Raw genomic sequence first — 15536 nt, forward strand, 5'->3', positions numbered from 1 at the left:
AGAATACCATGCTGTTGCATGGGAATTGTTTAATTAAAAACTGGCTGCAACATTAGGTAGAATGAAAGAAATCCTCTAACAGAGATATAAGGCCAGTTCAGCAGGAAGCCAGGGTGAGATCTCCTGAGAGGAAAGGAAGGGTATCTTGATTATCTCTGGCAGCAGCAAAGACACTGGCATACAGTGGCCACTGGAAGGCAGCCAGCAGGAGATGGCGTTTACCCTGCAAGTGAGCATTAGGAACTAGAGGACTGATCGCCCTTTCTTCAGGTTTGGTTTTCCTTGCTGCTTCTCAGAAAAACACGCTGAGACTCAAGGCCTTGGTTATGAACTCAGATGGGTGGTTAGGCTTTGAAGCACAGACGGATTTTGTCCCATTTTACTGTTCACAGAATGGCAGGGAAATGCCTACGGACCAGCACTGTGGGGACATTTAGGTTAGGGATGAAATATAGGTTGTTTAAGTCCTGCTAAGAGGCTGTGAAGAGGTCCAAGAAGCCTTACAATGCCCAAGGAAGAAAAGGCCTGTGCTTGGTGGTGCCGCCTCCCTTCCCTGTCCTGCTGGCAGGGCTGCGCTTCAGTAGCTCTGGATGCATCAGAGTAGTCTGTGAACATTCTGTATGGAAAATCTCTGACTGTTTTAGTGGATTACACTGCTGTCCCTTTCCTCCAGTGCCTCATTATTCAGGATTATTTAATGTTCTCCAGCTTTTAAAATAATCATTTTCTGCCTACGCAGAACATCCTGTAGAGACATTGAGTTTCCAGTGGGAACAGAGGGGAATACTTATTCTAAAAATGAAGAAAATAAACCTCTTTTTATGGAGGAAGGGATAGTATTGCAGAACTTCTATAATACTGTGAGAATTCACTTGTGATGCCAAAGCTTAAAAAACAAGTATATTAAAACCATGATATATAATTGTTGTGCTATGACCCATGCCCTATTGTCTCCAGCCTCTCTTGTCCACTCTCTTCCTTTTAGCTGGTGATATTTTTACTTAGTTCATGAAAAAAAAAAAAAAAAATGTGTATATATATATATATATATATATGCACACATAGATATATGCACAAATATATATATGTGCATACACACATAGATACATTGGTAAATTTAAAAATCATATTTATAAAATATATGTAGCAGCTATAGAAAAACATGAACACTTGTGAGAATAGCACCTTTCCAGGAAGTCAGCCATTACCATCATCTTTGAGGCTCTTATGTGCTGCTTCCCTGTGCCATCCCCTGCCCTTCTTCCCTAAAGGTGATTACTATTCTAAATTTTGGAATTATTATTTCCTTTCTTTTTATTATAATTTTATCACCTGTATTTGTATTCCTAAAAATCTGTTTAGTTTTGCAAGCTTTAGATTTTATAAAAGTAGAATTACAGTATAAGTTTCATTTTTCTGCAATTTATATATAGCTACACATATATTCCTAAGATTTATCCATCTTGTTATGTACAGCTCTGGTTTACATTTTCTGTATAATATAGATTCTGCTTCATGAATATGCAGTTCATTCATTCTTCTGTTGAAGGACAGTGGGAGCGCTCACATGGCCTCAGTCCCTGTCTCTCCACATGCCTCCCTGGTTCCCAGCTTCATATGGGTTGATCAATGGCCTGGCATACTGGATGAGAAGCTCTAGGTTATCTATTTAAGAGAGTTATTGATTGTTTCCCAGAGGGGTCATTTTTTTTATATTATCACCAACAATTTACAGATGTGGCATTTGCTCTAATTTCTGTCCATTATTTTATATCGTCAGACTTTTACCAGTTTGGTGATTATGAAACGGTATCTGATGGTAGTTTTTATTTCCATTTTCTTGGTTGTAATAAAGTTAAGTGTATTTCATCCAGGCACGGTGGCTCACGCCTATAATCCCAGCACTTTGGGAGGCCAAGGTGGGCAGATTACTTGAGGCCAGGAGTTCAAGACCAGCCTGGTCAACGTGGCAAAATTCTACTAAAAATACAAAAATTAGCTGGGTGTGGTGTCGCATGCCTGTAATCCCAGCTACTTGGGAGGCTAAGGCACAAGAATCACTTGAACCAGGGAGGTGAGGTTGCAGTGAATTGAGATTGTACCACTGTACTCCACCCTGGGCAACAGAGCAATAAATAAATAATCAGTTAATAAATAAGTATATTTCCTCAACTGGTAAGTGCCCGTTCAAGTTTTTTACCCATTATTTGATGGCTTTTTTGGGGGGGCGTTTCTAATTAATTTTTGAAGTTCTTGATATAGTCTAGATAGTAATCGGTTACATGAAAATATCTTCCCCTAGTTTAGGGATCATCTAGTAACTCTTTAAAATGAATACTTGTTTTAGGAACAGAAATTATTAGATTTAATATGGGCAGATTTTCTCAATTGTTCTTTATAGATTGGCTTTTTAGCTTAAGAAATCCTTCCTAACTTTGTGATAATTAAAGATACACTCTTAGATTGTGTCCTAAAAGACTCATACTGAAGCCTCTAGCCCACCTGGAATTGATTTTCACAGATACTGCATTTGTTACTTGTTGAAGATTGGCCCCTTCATAGAGCAAGTCTGTTAGTAGTGTGGCATAAACATAAGTTTTATATGCATTGAAAAACAGAAAATTTCACGACTTGCTTTATTGTGATATTGACTTTGTTGCGGTAGTCTGAAACGGAACCTACAATATCTCAGAGGTATGCCTGTATCTACTTGTTCTTTGATACTTGTTATTGTCAGTTTGTTTGGATTTACCACATATTATTTGATCATAACTTTCCTGTAGATGTTTTATGGTCTTCCTGAATCTTTATTGGGGCCTTTGGTGGCTTAGTTTTTTCAGGCTGCTATAATAAATTACCTTAGACTAGGTGGCCTATAGACAATAGAAGTTTATTTCTCACAGTTCTAAAAACTGGGAAGTTCAATTTTAGTGTATGTGCTGCCGAAGCGAGCACAAAACTGGGAAGTTCAAGATCAAGGCACCGGCAGATTCAGTATCTAGTGAGGGCCTGCTTCCTCATACACAGCACCTTCTAGCTGTATCCTTACATGGTGGAAGGGGATAGCTAGCTCTCTGGAGTTTCTTTCATAACAGCTAATCCCACTAATCACAATTATGAGGAAAGACCTAATCATCTCCCAAAGGCTCCACCTCCTAATAGTATCAACTTGGCTTTTAAATCCGCCCGCCTCAGCCTCCCAAAGTGCTGGGATTACAGGCGTGAGCCACCGTGCCCCGTATTTTTCATTTTTAGAAATTTTATGTGCTCTTTTGGAAGTCTTGATCCCAGGAGATAGTGGATAGTGTCCTGCTGCTTACTCATGGTTTTAATACTTCTTGAGTATGCTGACATACTTATTTCCTGTTACTTGCTGATCTTTCTAGTTCCTGAAACCTTTACAGATCTCATTCTGTGGATCCTTCTGGATTCTAATTCATGGGGCATTTTTTGTGATTAGTAATTTTGTAACTTAATTCCTTGTACTTTATCTGTGGGGAATTACTTGAAGCCTGGATTGACAGTGAATTTCTGCAGAGAGAATCTGCATTTGATTCGACTAGGAAATTGGGGGAATGGTTAGCCCCAAATCAGTTTAAATTAAAATCTCTGCTTAAGGTGTTCCGGCAACCTGTTTAGCATGAATTCTGGGTGCGAAAGCATGTGGAGACCAGTTTCTGATTACAAATTCACGGGGTGTCGTTTTTTTCTTCCATCATCAAGGCTAGAGGTGGCAATTTTGCTTAACTGCCCTTTGAGGGAGCCCCCACCATGGGCATAGTAGTATGGCTTTCTTTTTCACTGGGGTGCAACCCTTGGAGTCTCAGCTTCATGTGTTGGGGAAGTGGTCTCCTATTAGAATTCTCCATGTGAAACCATTCCATGCTTTTGTCCTCCTTTTGCCACCTTCAGAGCCTGTGAAAACTAACGTTCATGATTCCTGAGGTTTCTCTACTGTCTGGATAAAGTTGACTTCTTGACTTCAGAGATCTCATTACCTCTCTGAGTTCCTGCTTCGTCTTAGATTTTGATCCTTGAGTGGTCTTTAATCTTACAGCCATTCCTTGTTGCATGTTAAAAGATTAGTTGGCCGGGTATGGTGGCTCATTCCTGTAATCCCAGCACTTTGGGAGGCCGAAGTGAGCAGATCACAAGGTCAGGAGATCGAGACCATCCTGGCCAACATGGTGAAACCCCATCTCTACTAAAATACAAAAAATTAGCAGGGCGTGGTGGCGCACACCTGTAGTCCCAGCTACTCGGGAGGTTGAGGCAGGGGAATTGCTTGAACCCGGGAGGCGGAGGTTGCAGTGAGCTGAGATTGCGAGCCTGGCGACAGAGCAAGACTCTGTCTCAAAAAACAACAAAAAAAGATTAGTTATAAGTCCTCGTTTGTGTTTGTTTTCAGCAGGAGTCTCAATTCAGGCCTCTTTGCTTCTTTGGTGTCTCTCGTTCTGGTGCTTGTTGCTTTGGGCTGTGAAGGGAGGTTGGTAGGATCCCATTACTTACCTGTTTTTTGTTTCTATTTTTTGTTTTGCAGTTCTCCGGGAGATGTTGCATAACCACTCCTTCGTGGGCTGTGTGAATCCTCAGTGGGCCTTGGCACAGCATCAGACCAAGTTATACCTTCTCAACACCACCAAGCTTAGGTAAATCAGTGAGTGTGTGAACAAGCAGAGCTGCTAGAACAATGGTCCAGGGAACGCAGGCACAGAAGCTAAGAGCAGCATGAGGTAGTTGGGCGGGCACAGGCTTTGGAGTCAGACAGATGTGGTTTCAAATCCAGACTCTACCATTTCCCATTTATTTGGCTGTAGACAAGTTACTTTCCTAATCTGTGTCTCAGATTTCTCAGCTGTAAGTTGTGATATTACTACTTACCATGCAGGGGTTTTGTTTGTTTGTGAAGGTAAGAAATAACCTAAGAAGCCTAGTCCTTGGTAGTTGCTCAGTGCCCTGTAAATGTAGTGAACCAGTTGGTGAGGGTTTGATGCTGCTAGAGAATTCTAGTATCTGCTGTGTGCAACACAGTACTGTGGGTGATGCAAGAGAAAGACCTGATGCCTTCTTTCCTCCGAGCTTTGAGAATGGAGTAAAGGCTTACTCCAGCCACCAAGTGAGCTAGTGGGCTTGATCAGCACAGGAAAGGTGACCCCAGCAGTTTCATTTGACTGTTGCATGGCTGGCAACATATCTGTTGATTGTTTTCAGGGACCTTGGTGGATGAGCTCCTATTGAGTCTAGAACCTGTATTAAATCTGTTCTCAAGTAGGTAATGCATATGGGAGGATGCTGCCACCATCACCTATCTACTGTGAGACTCTTCCTCTAAGCCCTGCTGTGGCCTCAGAGTGCTTATTGGCCCTGTAAGTGGAACAGCCACTATACATTGCTTGGAGTTGGTACATGAGATAGAAACCTATTCACCATCCCTTGAAACTGCCCCAGTCCAGAAGCTTCCTGTTAGCACATGTACCTCCTTCTATGTATTCAGAACTCATTCCTCCCAGGCTCAGAAACCTGTTTGGTGCAGCTTTGTTCAAATTCCTTGTCTGCTTTGAGAATAATTGGGCTTGTATAGTGAGCTGTCACTTTTTAATTTGTTGGGAATTCTATTCCCCTTGCTTTTTTCTTTTCCAGCATGTCTAAGGGAATGACCTCCAAGGCCCCAAATCACAGTTGCATTCATGTTCTTTCATCTCACAGTTACAAATCCAGGCCAGACCCAGAATTGCAGCTGTTAATGAATGTGGATGATTTTCCAGTAAGGAGGTAGAAAAACATAAGGAGAGAACTGGGTTCAGAGTTCAATATCTGGATTCAAGTCCTTGCTTTAGCACTTTACTAACTGACATGGAACAAGTCAGCTACTCAATAGGTGCCTCAGTTTCCCCACCAAAATGCAGGCATAGCAGGTGCTTTGTCTGCTTTGATGAGAAGTCTTTAAGCAAGTCTGGGTGGTTCAATGTGTTTTGAGAGCTATAAAGTACCATATAAATGTGGCATTTGTTCCCATTGTGTTTCTGGAAGTAATTCAATATACACTTCATAGCTGCTTTTGGTCTATTGCCAGCCAGTGTATCATCCTAAACTGCTTGTCATTGTAGTATAATCCTGCCTTATGTCTACTTTTGATTATTTAGGAAGACTCCCTGCCCTCCCTATACATTTCATTTAATTTTTAATAATAAGGTGTAAAAACAAAAAAAAAAGCGATTTATTGGATTCTTTGTAAGTGGGAGAAAGGTAAGCAGACAAAAAACTTTTTAAATTTTACTGCAGAGTGTCAGAAACCTTCTATAGTGCCAGGCTAGGGACAGAACATGAGTGGTAGCAAGTCAGACTTGGTCTTAGTGCTCTAACCTGTCTGTTAGAGGCTGGCCACTCCAAGCCTTGGTTGAAGGCTTTGGGCATCCCAGCTCTTGGGAAGGGTAAGAGATTTTGTTAGACTGTTAGCCAGATTCCACAGCCAGGCAGAACTGTTTCTGACTTATCCGTGTTTCAGGGATTACTTCTCCCATTTTGTCCCAACTACTTACATCTCAAGCATGCATTCAGCTTTTCCTTAAAGTCACTTCATTTTTATTTCCAGTGAAGAACTGTTCTACCAGATACTCATTTATGATTTTGCCAATTTTGGTGTCCTGAGGTTATCGGTAAGTTTAGATCTTTTTCACTTGTGAAATTTCAACTGATCATTTCTGAAAACAGCTCTCTAAATTTTTCTAAAAATTCTTAGGATAGTTTCTGTATTGTATGATTTGCATATGGAGGTATCTTTAATTATAAAAAGTTTTATACTTTTTAGCAAAACGGTCATTTGGTAGCCAGCTTAAACAAATGTTTATTAGTATAGTAGTTAATAAATATCTACTGATACTTGGCCGGGTGCGTGGCTCACGCTTGTAATCCTAGCACTTTGGGAGGCCGGGGGGACAGATAATTTGAGGTCAGGAGTTCAAGACCAGCCTGACCAACATGGTGAAACCCCATCTTTACTAAAACACAAAAATAAGCAGGGAATGGTGATGGGCACCTGTAATCCCAGCTACTCAGGAGGCTGAGGCAAGAGAATTGCTTGGACCCAGGAGGCAGAGGTTGCAGTGAATTATGCCACTGTACTCCGGCCTGGGCGACAGAGCAAGACTCCCTCAGAAAAATAAATAAATATCTACTGATACTTAATACTTGGAAAGGGATAAAAATAAACATTGTCTAAAGCCATGGTCTAAACACAGCCTCTACCAACAATTTTAGTCCATTTTTTCCAAGACTTTTTTGTTTTCTTTTTTTTTTCTATGCCTTTTGTGAAAACTGTCAAAAGACTTTTTCAATGCCGAATTTTAGTTGAGTTAAAAATCGTACTACCTGTTTGTATGGTTTCATATCTCCTTTTTTCATTTGATATACTCTATAAAAAAGCTTGCTGAGATTTTGATTGGGATATGTTGAATCTAGATCAATTTGGGGTGAAAAACTTTTGTTAGATAAATCCTTTTGTATTTCACATTTTTTAATGCTAAATGGCATTTTTCAAAAATTTTCTTTTTTTTTTTTTTTTTTTTTTTTTTACACAGAGTGTCTCTCTGTCGCCCAGGCTGGAGCGCAATGGTGCAATCTGAACTCACTGCAACCTCTGCCTCCTGGGTTCAAGCCATTCTCCTGCTTCAGCCTCGCAAGTAGCTGGGATTACAGGCGTTGTGTCATCATGCCCAGCTAATCTATTTTAAAATTTTTAGCAGAGATGGGGTTTCACCACCTTGGCCAGAGTGGTCTTGAACTCCTGACCTCAGGTGATCTGCCCACCTTGGCTTCCCAAAGTGCTGGGATTACAGGTGTGGGCTACAATGCCCAGTTTCAAAAATTTTCTTTTCTTTTTTTTTTTTTAAAACAAAAAGAGACAGGGGTCTCACTGTTGCCTAGGCTGGAGTGCAGTGGTGCGATCATAGGTCACCGCAGCTCTGAACTCCTGGGGTCGAGTAGCTAGGAATACAAGTGCATACCACCACACCCGGCTAATTAAAAAAATTTTTTTTTTCATCGACCCAGGAGTCTTGCTGTGTTGCCAAGGCTAGTCTCAAACTCCTGGCCTCAAGCGATCCTCTTGGCTTAGCCTCCTAGAGTGCTAGGATTGTAAGCATGAGTCACTGAACCCAGCCAAAAAACTTCGATTTCTGATTGTTTATTGCTAGTACATAGAAATACGTATAGTTTTGTACATTGAGGCTGTATGTTGCAACCTTGTTAAACTCACTTATTAGTTCTAGTAGATTTTTTTGTAGATTCTATTTTTTGATAGAATCTATAAAAAATGATCATGTCTTCTGAGAATAAAGAAACTTTTCCTACTTCCTGTGCAATCTGAATGCCTTTTATTTCTTTTTTTGTTTTGCTTTGTTTTGAGATGGAGTTTCACTCATGTCACCCAGGCTGGAGTGCAGTGGCACAATCTTGGCTCACTGCTACCTCCAACTCCCGGGTTCAAGTAATTCTCCTGCCTCAGCCTCCTGAGTGGCTGGGATTACAGACACCCACCACCACACCCAGCTAATTTTTTTTGCATTTTTAGTAGAGATGGGCTTTCACGATGTTAGCCAGGCTGGCCTTTGAACTCCTGACCTCAGGTGATCCACCTGTCTTGGCCTCCCAAAGTGCTGAGATTACAGGTGTGAGCCAGCCACCTCTTCTTTCTCTTGACTGATTCACTGGTTAGAACCTCCAATACAACGTTGAATAGAAGTGGTAGGAATGGGCCAGGGATGGTGGTGGTTCATGCCTCTAATCCTAGCACTTTGGGAGGCTGAGGTGGGCAGGTTCCTTGAGGCCATGAGTTTGAGATCAGCCTGGCCAACATGGTGAAACTCTGTCTCTACTAAAAATACAAAATGTAGTTGGGTGTGGCAGTGCACATCTGTAATCCTAGCTACTTGGGTGGCTGAGGCAAGAGAATCGCTTGAGCCTAGGAGGCGGAGGTTGCAGTGAGCCAAAATTGCACCACTGCACTCCAGCCTGGGCAACACAGTGAGACTCTGTCAAAAAAAAGAAAAGAAAGGTAAAACGAAATAGTAAGAATGGAAATCCTTCTCTCATTCCTGATCTTAGAGGGGAAGTATTCAGTCTTTTAACATTAAGTATGCTGTTAGCCATTGTTTTTTTTTTAGGTGCCTGTTACAAGGTTGAGGAAGTTTCTTTCTGTTCCTTATTTGCTTAGAGATTTTATTTAGGATTGGATGTTGAATTTTTTTCAAATGCTTTTTTTTTTTTTTGCATCTCCTGAGATAATGATTTTTCTTTTATAGTTTGTTAATATAGTGAATTATGTTAATTTTCATGTTAAATAAATCTTTGCATTCCTGGGATGAATCCTGCTTGGTTATGATATACAATCCTTTTTACATATTACAGGATTTGATTTACTAAAATTTTTATTATAATTCTTGTATCTGTGTTCATGAATGCAACTAGTTTATAGTTTTAGTCTTTGTGTGGTTTTGGTATCTGGGTAATGCTGGCCTCATAGAATGAGTTGGTAAGTATCCCCTCCTTTTCCATTTTCTGAAAGAGTTTGTATAGAATTGATGTTAAAATTATTCCTTAATCTTTACTAGAATTCAATAGTGAAGCCATCTGGGCTTGGAGATTTTCTTCAAGGGAAGGTTTTTAAATGCAAATTCCATTTCTTTAATAGTATAGATCTATTCAGATTATCTATTTCTTCTTATGTAAGCTTTGGTATTTTGTTTCTTTGAAGAAATTTTTCCATTTAATCTAAATTTTTAAGTTTACTGACATAAAGTTGTTTGTAATATTTCTTTTATTACCTGTGGATCTCTGGTGACATAACCTCACTCATTCCTGATATTGGTAATTTCAGGCTTCTCTTTTTAACTTGGTCAATCTGGCTAGAGGTTTATCAATTTTTTTTTTTTTTTTTTTAGATGGGGTTTTGCCCCCGTTACCCAGGCTGGAGTGCAATGGGGCGATCTCGGCTCACCGCAATCTCGGCTCACCGCAACCTCCGCCTCCCGGGTTCAGGGAATTCTCCTGCCCCAGCCTCCCGAGTCGCTGGGATTACAGGCACGCGCCACCATGCCCAGCTAATTTTTTGTATTTTTAGTAGAGACGGGGTTTCACCATGTTGACCAGGATGGTCTCGATCTCTTGACCTCGTGATCCACCCGCCTCAGCCTCCCACAGTGCTGGGATTACAGGCTTGAGCCACCGCGCCCGGCGAGGTTTATCAATTTTATTGATCTTCTCCAAGAACTAACTTTTGGTTTTGTAAGTTTTTGTTTTCTTTCTATTTCATTGATATCTGCTCTGACCTTTATTCTTTCTTCTATCTATTTTGGTTTAATTTGTCTTCTGTTTCACATTTTTTTCTTTTTTTTTTTGAGATGGAGTCTTGCTCTGTTGCCCAGGCCAGAGTGCAGTGCAGTAATGCGATCTCGGCTCACTGCAACCTCAGCCTCCCAGGTTCAAACAATTCTCGTGCCTCAGCCTCCCAAAGTAGCTGACATTATAGGCATGCACCACCACACCTGGCTAATTTTTGTATTTTTAGTAGAAATTGGCTTTCACCATGTTGGCCAGGCTGGTCTCGAACTCCTGACCTCAGGTGATCCCCCCACCCCCTTCCCCACCCACTTCGGCCTCCCAAAGTGCTGGGATTACAGGTGTAAGCTACCATGCCCATCCTGTTTCACATTGCTTAAGGTAGAAGCTGAGGTCACTGATTTCAGACCTTTCTTCTTTTCTAATACAAGTGTTAAGTGCTATAAATTTCCCTTAAGCACTGCTTTAGCAGCATCCCACAAATTTTGATAGTTTTCATTTTCATTCAGTTCAAAACACCTTCTAATTTCCCTTTTGATTTCTTCTTTGACCCATAGGTGATTCAGAATTGTTATTTAGTTTCCAGTCTCTTGAGGAGTTTTAAAAAATGTTATTAATTTCTAATTTAACATTATCTTGGTCAAAGAACATACTTGCCTTTCGTTTACACTTACTGAAACTTTTAATGGCCCATAATACGGCCTGTGTTGATAAATGTTCCATGAGTACTTGAAAAGAATTTGTATTCTGATCTCGTTGAGTCAAATGTTCTAAGTATATCAAGTTGATAGTGATGTCAGAATCTCCTGTATCTTTACTGATTTTCTGCCTATTATTGAGAAAGGGGTATTGAAACTTCCAACTGTAATTATTATTTGTCTGTTCCACCTGTAATTATGATTTGTCTGTTTCTCTTTGCAGTTCTTAGTTTTTGCTTTCATACATTTTAAAGCTCTGATATTGGGTGCATAAACATTTAGGATTGTTACATCCTTGATTAATAGACTGTTCTATTAATATGAAAAAATAACGTACTGTGGGTTTATAACATGTAAAAGAATGAGTAACAACATCAGAAGGGGGAAATAGAAGATAACTTAGGGATCTTATTTTTAACCATAGTTTCCCTTTGTTTCTGCATTAGATGATTTGCCTGAAATGTCATTCAATTTAACTTACTCTCCAGCCACATCCCCCACTTTAGTTATGAGGCAATAGAAAGAAATGATCTGCCTCATGATTTTCTACAAATATGAAAGTTGAGGCTACACAGAAGGAAAGTAGGGCCGGCAGCCCTCCCCAGGGCTTCACCCTTCCCATCTGTTCAGCAGGCTTTCTGTCATATCTTCTCTATTGAAATGGCCATTGACGAGGAGGAGGAGGAAAGGGGTTTTGTTGTGGATTGTTTGGGCACTTCCTTTGGGGAATATAGGGGATGAGTGTTAATCTGTGGTTTCTCACCTGCCATTCTGATAGTGGATTTGTGGGAATTCAGGCTTCATTTGGATGCCCTGTTAAAGCTTGCTCCTTCGTGTTCTTGCTTCTTCCTAGGAGCCAGCACCGCTCTTTGACCTCGCCATGCTTGCCTTAGATAGTCCAGAGAGTGGCTGGACAGAGGAAGATGGTCCTAAAGAAGGACTTGCTGAATACATTGTTGAGTTTCTGAAGAAGAAGGCTGAGATGCTTGCAGACTATTTCTCTTTGGAAATTGATGAGGTATGACAGCCATTCTTACACCTCTGTTGTATTCTTAAAATAAAAGCTCTGGCCAGGGGTGGTGGATCATGCCCGTAATCCCAGCAGAGGATTTGGGATTTGGGAGGCCGAGGTGAGTGGATGACTTGAGGTCAGGAGTTCAAGACCAGCCTGGCCACCATGGTAAAACCCCATCTCTACTAAAAAAAAAAAAAAAATACAAAAATTAGCCGAGCGTGGTGGCAGGTCCCTGTAATCCGACCTATTGGGGAGGCTGAGGTAGGAGAATCTGAGCTGAGATTGCGCCACTGCATTCCAGCCTAGGCGACAGAGCGAGACTCCATCTCAGAAAAAAAAAAAAGTTCCAAGGCGAGGACTAGGCCTCCCCTCAGAAGCAGCAAGTGACATACATGACATCCTCTCCACTCCCTATTTGCATTTCTAGGTTACATAACTGTACTGTTATCCATTCATGCCTCTCCTATTCCCAGGGTGAAGGACCCAGACATGGAGAGCTGAACCCCTGCAGGCCACTGTAAATGAGATTATGCCGTTTGCTCCCATTTCTTCTTACTTCTTGATCTTTGGGGCTCTCCATCTTGATATACTCTTTGGATCACGAACAGATCCAAAGAAAAGGTTGTTCTGTGTGTCAGGATGAAAAATTCTTTTTAAGTGTTTCGCTCTGTCCCCTGTGCCCAGCCCAAACAAGTAACATGGTCACCCAGAGTGGCAGATATGAGGACAAGACCTGGGAAAGCACTGGAGAAATGGGAGTTGTTTAAACTATAACAGCATTATTTTTTGTTCCCTTGTCCTTTTTCCTGCAAGCAGGAAGGGAGCCTGATTGGATTACCCCTTCTGATTGACAACTATGTGCCCCCTTTGGAGGGACTGCCTATCTTCATTCTTCGACTAGCCACTGAGGTCAGTGATCAAGCAGATACTAAGCATGTTGGACATGCATGTGTGCTGGAGGGAAAGGGCACCTGACCACCCTTTGATCTGGAATGATAAAGATGATAAGGGTCGGACAGTTGAGGGCCTCCTCTCATCCCCAGCAGTATTCAGCAGTCCCATTTACAGTTTTAATGCCTAAAATGTCACACCTAGATTTTTAGCTTTAAGTAGTCTGTGATCTCCATTTAGAATGAAAATGTATTTAAATACGTACCTATTTTGAGGTATTGAATTATTTGGACCAGGTGAATTGGGACGAAGAAAAGGAGTGTTTTGAAAGCCTCAGTAAGGAATGTGCTATGTTCTACTCCATCCGGAAGCAGTACATATCTGAGGAGTCGACCCTCTCAGGCCAGCAGGTACAGTGGTGATACACATTGGCACCCCAGGACTAGGACAGGCCCCCATATAATCTTTAGGAAATGAAACTTGCCCATCTCTGAAATTTTGGGGATTTCTTTGTACCCAACAACGTTCAAACACAATAGTCAGCTTTTATTCATGAGTTTTACTTCCTTCTGCTCATGGAGAACATACCTTGAGCGGCCTCAGAAACTGTCAAATATAAAAACACAAGCCATCACAGTGTGAAATGGGAGGTTGAGTTAGATTGTCTGAGGCAGGAGAGTCCATATACTCCCACTGTTAGGTCTGAAGTGTGTAGCTAGTTTTCCGATTTTGGGTCAGTTGCGCCAGTCTGTCTTAGCTTTTGCCTTACTCTTTATCTGACCACTGCCTTGCCAGGAAAACAAGGCTCTGCAACTCCTCTTACAGGTCAACTTGACACAAAAAGGTTGTCTAGATTCCTAATGTTTCATTGTCACTTTTTCCAGTCAGTTGATAATGCTTTTCAAATTAACATGTATCTTGGGGGAGGTTGGAGAGGAGAGTTGAAATACTCTAAGAATCAAAGGGTAGCCCACTTTAATCAGAGTATGACCCCTGATTGTTCACAGTCATCTCCTGAGCACTGTGAGCCAGTTTCAGATGGGAGGCTGAAGCCCAGCTGGCATGCTCGAGGATTCCAAGTCTGTAGGTCAGAGGGCAGAGATTCAGTTCTCTTGGCCAAAGCCTCTAGGGAAATCTCATTCCAGTGGGGAAGGCAAGCAATACATTTACCAAACTGTGTGGCAACTATCTAATTTGATTGGAAATTTTACTTCAATAAAAGGAACTACAGCTGAAAAAGAATATTTTCTTTTTTTTGAGATGGAGTTTCGCTCTTGTTGCCCAGGCTAGAGTGCAGTGGTGCCATCTTGGCTCACTGCAACCTCCGCCTCCCGGGAGTGATTCTCCTGCCTCAGCTGGTCTCGAACTCGCAACCTCACGGGGTGCTGGGACTACACGTGTGAGCCACTGTGCCTGGCCAAGAAAGAACATTTTCTTACACGTGGGATAGCTAAGGCTCACTTGGAGAAAAGGAATAATGAGGCAAAATCATCCCCAATAGTATTTTCATTCCTTCCCTGGGGATTAGAAAACAGGACTACTTACAGAGCCCTGTTTTTAATGTAAGTTAGGTAGTTCCTACTGTTGCCATCCAAGTACAGGATCAGACATTATGTTATAGCTCCTGCTACAAAAACCATTTTCTCCCTGAATGAAAGTAAAGGTTCCACAGGAGACAGTCCTGCAGAGCAGTGGCTGCTTTTCTCCCCTTAAAAAGCTCGTGTTGGCTGGGCATAGTGGCTCACACCTGTAATCCCAGCATTTGGGGAGGCTGAGGTGGGAAGATGCCTTAAGCCCTGGAGTTTGAGGCTATATTGAGCTATGATCACACCACTGCCCTCCAGCCTGGGTGACAGAGCAAGACCTTGTCTTTAAATAAATAATAACAACAAAAAAATCCTCTTGTGTTCAGGCCTGTGGGATCCCTGAGAGGCTGGCCCACAAAATACACTTCAAAAGCACTAGATAACACAGCCCATTACAAGCCAGCAAGCCTTTCCAGGCCCAGTGCACATCCCATCAGCCAGGATGCCAGTATATGTTGGGATGCAATCAGGGAGGCTTATGACATCTAATGTGTTTTCCAGAGTGAAGTGTCTGGCTCCATTTCAAACTCCTGGAAGTGGACTGTGGAACACATTGTCTATAAAGCCTTGCGCTCCCACATTCTGCCTCCTAAACATTTCACAGAAGATGGTAATATCCTGCAGCTTGCTAACCTGCCTGATCTATACAAAGTCTTTGAGAGGTGTTAAATATGGTCATTTGTGCACTGTGGGATGTGTTGGTTCGTTCTTTGTATTCCGATGTTGTTGGGAGCACTTAAGACTTACAGTTGCCTTCCAACTAACTGGTAGTGTTCTTTTATACATGGTGGATTGATTACAAATAAATAGTCAGATGTGTCCTAACATAATTTCTTATTTAATTTTATTATGTGTATATTGTGTCAGTTCAGATGTCTTTTAAAAGAGGTCCTGAACATGTCACAGGCTCTGATGGCATTGACCATGGAGAAAGCTTGACTTGATCATCTAGTGTATTCAATAACCAAAGCTAATTATTAAGGAAAAAAAAAACTTGAGGAAAGGAAGAAA

At 41.4% G+C, this 15536-nt stretch overlaps 1 protein-coding gene across 10 annotated transcripts in view; it reads left to right on the forward strand.

Moving 5' to 3' along the window:
- The window catches only part of MLH1 (mutL homolog 1), a 56016-nt gene extending 40518 nt beyond the window's left edge, over window positions 1–15498 (forward strand). For 9 of the 10 annotated variants that reach the window (XM_032269835.1, XM_032269840.1, XM_032269846.1 and 6 more), the window contains 6 exons: window positions 4541–4649; window positions 6593–6656; window positions 11887–12051; window positions 12865–12957; window positions 13236–13349; window positions 15027–15498. In XM_032269835.1, the coding sequence (XP_032125726.1) occupies window positions 4541–4649; window positions 6593–6656; window positions 11887–12051; window positions 12865–12957; window positions 13236–13349; window positions 15027–15194 (713 nt within the window). In that variant the 3' untranslated portion in view covers window positions 15195–15498. The remainder of the gene's footprint in view (window positions 1–4540; window positions 4650–6592; window positions 6657–11886; window positions 12052–12864; window positions 12958–13235; window positions 13350–15026) is intronic. The other variant, XM_032269801.1, reaches the window with a different exon arrangement.
- The last annotated feature ends 38 nt before the right edge of the window (window positions 15499–15536 follow it).

Source organism: Sapajus apella, unplaced genomic scaffold (genome assembly GCF_009761245.1).
Source record: "Sapajus apella isolate SASKATOON/1434 unplaced genomic scaffold, GSC_monkey_1.0 scaffold4, whole genome shotgun sequence".
NCBI lineage: Eukaryota > Metazoa > Chordata > Mammalia > Primates > Cebidae > Sapajus > Sapajus apella.